This window comes from Pistacia vera, unplaced genomic scaffold, assembly GCF_008641045.1.
Source record: "Pistacia vera cultivar Batoury unplaced genomic scaffold, PisVer_v2 Contig104, whole genome shotgun sequence".
Classification (NCBI taxonomy): domain Eukaryota; kingdom Viridiplantae; phylum Streptophyta; class Magnoliopsida; order Sapindales; family Anacardiaceae; genus Pistacia; species Pistacia vera.
Window position 1 is genome coordinate 1,396,580 of NW_022195071.1, and position 5,233 is coordinate 1,401,812.

Sequence of the window (5,233 nt, forward strand, 5' to 3'; positions counted from 1 at the left end):
TCAATAAGCCTTGATTCACCAAACTAAGTAAGGCATTTTCACCGCATGCCCCAAACGCATATGCCACAACTTGAGCATTTCTGAATCTGCATCCTTCTGCAAGACTGCAGCAATCGTTTAATAACTGTACTACCTATATAGTAATACAGTTGTTCTCCTCGTGCCTTTCATTACCACAAGAGCACCTGAAGAGACTTTTAGAATTCCATCTCGCAATTCACTGTGAAGCCTTTAGATTCCAAGGCTCCCAAAGAGATGAGATTCTTTTCAACTTCGGTACATACCGAACATTGTCGGAGTTCTAGTTGAGCCATCATGATTCTTCAACCGAATTGAACCTATCCAGTTGTTTTACAAGCATCATCATTGCCCATATAAACAACCACCATGTTCTTCAAATTAAAGAACCACTCCTTGTGGGGACACCTATGATAGGTATAACCTGAATCCATAATCCATATTTGATCCAGAGGTGGATGGTAAGCTAACTAGACCGAAATCAGACTCATTCTCTTCACGTTCAACAAAGTATGCATCAGAAGTAGCTTTGCCCTCTTTCTTTTGCAACTTCGGACAATCTTTTTCCAATGCCCTTTCTCAGACAAAAGGCACATTGATCCCTAAGAGTTCTTTTGAACGAGATCTTCCCCTTCTCTCCTTCACGACTCTGATTTGTGCTCCGCCCTCTTGCTACAAGAGCTTCTGCTGAATCATCTCTATTCTCCTTCTGATCCTTCTTCCGAATTTCATGATTGGACAGAGCAGAACAAACTTCTTCAAAGGACAATTTTCTTTCCCATGAAGAAGTGTAATACTAAGATAGTCCAACTCATCTGGAAGAGATCAATTAAAAACATAGCCTTATGCTCATCTTTGAATGTTTCATCCAAATTAACAAATCAACAATTAATCTGTTTAATGTATCATATGGCTACTGATATTTGTACCTGGTCTCAACTGAAGACGAAACAGTCTTTTCATCAAATATAGCCGATTCTCATTACTTTTTTCTATTTGTTTCCAGTGCCTTCCAAAATTATTGGCAGACGTCTCTTAAATGAATGGATGTTTCTGCTCTCTACAAAGACATGAGCGAATCATCCCATGCTTTTACATTCAACCTCCCAGTCTTTCTCATAGACATCTTCTGGTTTTTCCCCTCCAGAACGATATCTAGATCCTGCTGATACAAGCTATCCATTACCTCACTCTGCCACCAAGCCAAATATTTTGACCATCAAATTTTTCAACATAAATGCATTTGAAACGTTATCATCTTTACTGGTGCGGATGGTGGTGCCGCAGACGGTGATGCTCGGACGATGAATCCTCGGACGATGATGCCATTTATGCCTTACTCAATTGGCTTGGTAAACAAAATTCCCAATAACCAAGCTCCACAAAATATTATATTCAATAGCTAAACAACAAATCACAATAGCCCTAGGTAGTGTAAGTGCTGAAATGATTAAATAAGCACCAGGAAAATTCCCAGGACAAATAGAGGGGTCACAAATGGTCCCACTTAAAATCCAGTCTCCTTAGACTTTTATCGCTTTTTGACAGAATTTCCTAAACATGCATATAACCCTACAAATAGCTACTCACTGTCCTAAACCTAGGCTCTGATACCAATTGTATGCAACGGAAACATAAACTCTAACGCTAGCTTATTGAATATAATAATACAAGTAGTAAAGCATAAATAATTGCCAAAATTAAATGCAAAAATAAGAATACCGGAATTAACGAGGTTCGGTATTAAAACTACGTTCTCGGGCGCTGCAAAAAAAAAGCTCCACTATCTCCAAACAATATTACAAATATTTGGGCAATACACAAATACCCAAAACAAATGGGAGATACACAAAACTTGCAAACTAAAGGGTCCTTAAAGAAAGAACCTAAACAAAAGAAGTATAATGGAATTACAACTTGGGACAACTAACATTGATTTAGGTCCTTATATTAGACCCCAAAAGTTTCCCACTTTTCATTCCTTTTCAATGTGGGACAAAAAACTATTTTGGCCCATTACATATAAGGCCCTAACTTCTCCCTTATCACTTTACCCCATGTGATTTTGCTAAAAGCCATTTTTCAACAAGAGCATAATTCAGAGCAATCAGCCGCAGTCTCCCCATAACAGCGATACGTCATGTCTTCCATCTTCACGCGTAGAAATTCATTACTATCCATGTACTGTAGCGTGCACATAATTTGGTTCCGCCATTAATGGCTTGGAAACCTATTAAATGAAATCACATTAGGGTTCAATCTTCTCTCTCTCTTGATTTATCAACACTTTTGGCCCCATCCAAATCAAGTTGACTCATTTTTGCATAAAAAATACCTAAAGAAACCTCGCTAGTCAACACTCAAGTTCTTTGGAACAGTGGTTCAATTGAGATTGAAACGGGAAGGACAGTTGGACAAATAAATTTTATGCAATGACAGATGAGCCTCATTTACTCATCGAAGCGTGGCAGTTGGGGTTTTTAACATGAAGTAACTAGCTCTTTCACTATATATACTACACTTATCATGCATACAGGCGCAATGAGCTCTTGCTCTTGTTCTTCTTTCTTTGATTATTTAAGTGAATTGTTACAATGAGTGCTCTAGCTCGTGGAGTTGTGGTTACTGTGTTTTGTGTTTTGGTTTTAAATGGTTTGGTTTTGGGTGATAATGGTAAAGGGTGATTGATGATAAACACCTTTTTCCTCATCCGCTATTTTTAAAGAGGTGGTCTAGGGCATGGGTTTGGTGGAGGCATGGTGGTGGCGGGTGACTAGGGTGGTGGCGGTGGCGGTTGGGGGTGGTGGAGGTGGTCTAGGGGGGGGTGGTGGTTCAGGTGGTGGTGGCGGAGGGGAACTGGTGGGGGTCTAGGAGGTGGTGCAGGGGGTGGCCTAGGTGGAGGAGCTGGGGGGGTCTTGGAGGGGGTGAGGTGGTGGCCTAGGTGGAGGAGTGGTGGGGGTCTAGGAGGCGGTGGAGGGCTTGGTCATAGTGGGGTTTAGGAGGAGGTGGGGTCGAGGTGGAGGTGGAGGGCTTGGTCATGGGGGGTGGACTAGGTGGAGGGAGGGTGGACTTGGTATGGTGGTGGTCTAGGTGGAGGAGGTGGACTTGGCCATGGGGGTGGTCTAGGCGGAGGTGGTGGACTTGGCCATGGTGGTTGTCTGGTGGAGGAGCTGGTGGGGGTTAGGTGGGGAGCAGGTGGAGAAGGTGGATTGGTCATGGTGGTGGTCTAGGTGGAGGAGTGGTGGGGGTCTAGGTGGTGGGAGCGGGTGGGAGGAGAGGACTTGGTGGGGGTGGAGGATTAGGTGGTGGAGCAGGTGGAGGGGGCGGTCTGGGGGGGTGGAGGCTTAGGGGGGGTGGGGGTGGCGGTGCAGGAGGTGGATTTGGCGGTGGTGGAGGAGCTGGTGGTGGTGCTGGAGGAGGGTTTGGAACTGGTGGGGGTTTGGGGAAAGGTGTAGGTGTTGGTGGTGGAGTTGGTGGAGGAGGTGGTGGTGGTTTCGGTGGAGGAGGTGGTGGTGGTTTCGGTGGAGGAGGTGGGTTTGGTGCGGGCGGGGGTGGTGGGTTTGGCGGTGGAGCAGGATTTGGAGCTGGTGGAGGCGGCCACTAAACAACATGCAATTATCCAGCTACACTGCTGAGTGATTCTTTAACTCTGATGGCGTTCGAAAATGTTAGAGAAAAAAAAACAATGCTTATTGGCTTAATGAGATCTTCTTGATGTTTATGTATGCATGGCGTTGGTCTAAGAATGGACGTAATGAAGAAGTATATTTCTTCGTGCATGGGAAGTTGTAATGTCTCTATGATTGTATTAATTATTTCTAAATCTTATGCTTAATTTGTGCTAAACGTGTTATCACTACTTGGGTAATGTTATTAAGTTTTACAAATGGTTTATATTATACCGTACACATTTTATTCATTATTGATAATAGATTATACCATACACATTTTTTCCTACTTGATATAGAAATTCTAATTTAATACAAATTTTTATTTATTTTTGGAATTGGTTGAAACGTTTTATTATCTTCTAATGTGGTTTTGTTCACTCGACCAATTGTGGCTAGTAAGGGTAATTATTCATTCTTCAAACCGACGGTCAAAGGAGCAATCACTTACGAGTTAAGAGCAAAGAGTCGCCTCTTAAAAAATAAAACATTGTTTTTAAGTTTTAGGGTTAATTTATCTGCTTTGAGATCACAAATGCCCTAAAATTAAATACCTCGTAAAAGCATTAAAAACTACTTAAAATATCATTAAACTCTTATAAATATATAAATAATAAAAAAACAACCTTATACAAGTTTTTAATACTATTTCGTAAAGACTTAAGTATCTTTTGAAGGGCCATGAAATTAACCCTAAATTTCATACCAAACAAATCCAAATTTTCTACATAATTTCTTAAGTTTACAATTGCGAAAAAAAAATACACACTACCGCATTTGAGATGTTTGATAATACTTCGAGGTTAGATTTGCGCTATATATATAACAAAATGTTGGAAAAAGGTTGAAAACCCTGGCTGGCTGGCTGGCTGGCTGGGTACCAGAAAGATGAGCACATGCAATGCCATAAAAATTGCTGGCCATTAATTTTCTCTTAAAATGAAAAAGAAAAAACGATCAAAGAGTAGTGAAAATTTTCCATCAATTAATTAATGAGATGCATGATGACCCTTTACATTTATTTTTTGTCTGTGGATATGAAGTACATTGTCTAGCTATCATAAATAATAGACCAAACTAAAAGGTAAAATTAATTGCTAGGCAGATCAATATTATTATTGTTGAGTATTTGTGTTCCTCAAAAAACATCTTTTAATTTGGTTTCTATAACGAGTAATACTATGATTACAATCTAATTTTACAACTTTTTCTTACAATTTTAATATATCAGTTGAGTTGTCAATTGTCATGTCCATTTCCACCACACCTAAGACATTAAATGATTTTAACTAAATACGAACGTTTTTTTTTTAGAGGCGAACGACCGTTCTTTCATAAAGAATGACTGTTCTTTACAAAGGAACAATTGTTCATGCATAAGAAATAACCGTTCATTAAAAAGTAACAATCATTCCTTATTAATGAAACAATTATTTCTTATGAAAATATAGCTTTTCTGGAAAATTTGTAATTGTTTGGTTAAAAAATGTAAAAAATTTAAATTTCAAAGAATTAAATTACCAAAAAGTCTTTAATGTGTACAATAA

The 5,233-nt window shown here is 39.7% G+C and overlaps 1 protein-coding gene across 1 annotated transcript; it reads left to right on the forward strand.

Annotated features, from left to right (window-relative positions):
* The first annotated feature begins 2,612 nt into the window (after positions 1-2,612).
* On the forward strand, positions 2,613-3,622 carry LOC116125129 (glycine-rich cell wall structural protein-like). Its single transcript, XM_031410847.1, has 3 exons — positions 2,613-2,691; positions 3,109-3,230; positions 3,272-3,622. The coding sequence occupies exons 1-3, from the start codon at positions 2,613-2,615 to the stop codon at positions 3,620-3,622; spliced, it is 552 nt and encodes a 183-aa protein (XP_031266707.1).
* The last annotated feature ends 1,611 nt before the right edge of the window (positions 3,623-5,233 follow it).

Excerpts from the sequence above, each read along its gene's own strand:
- LOC116125129 (XM_031410847.1), top strand. The coding sequence starts at position 2,613 with ATGAGTGCTCTAGCTCGTGGAGTTGTGGTTACTGTGTTTTGTGTTTTG. Across the intron at positions 2,692-3,108 it reads TTTGGTTTTGGGTGATAATG|GTGGAGGAGGTGGACTTGGC; the intron begins GTAAAGGGTGAT and ends GTGGTGGTCTAG. Across the intron at positions 3,231-3,271 it reads CAGGTGGAGAAGGTGGATTG|GTGGTGGGAGCGGGTGGGAG; the intron begins GTCATGGTGGTG and ends GTGGGGGTCTAG.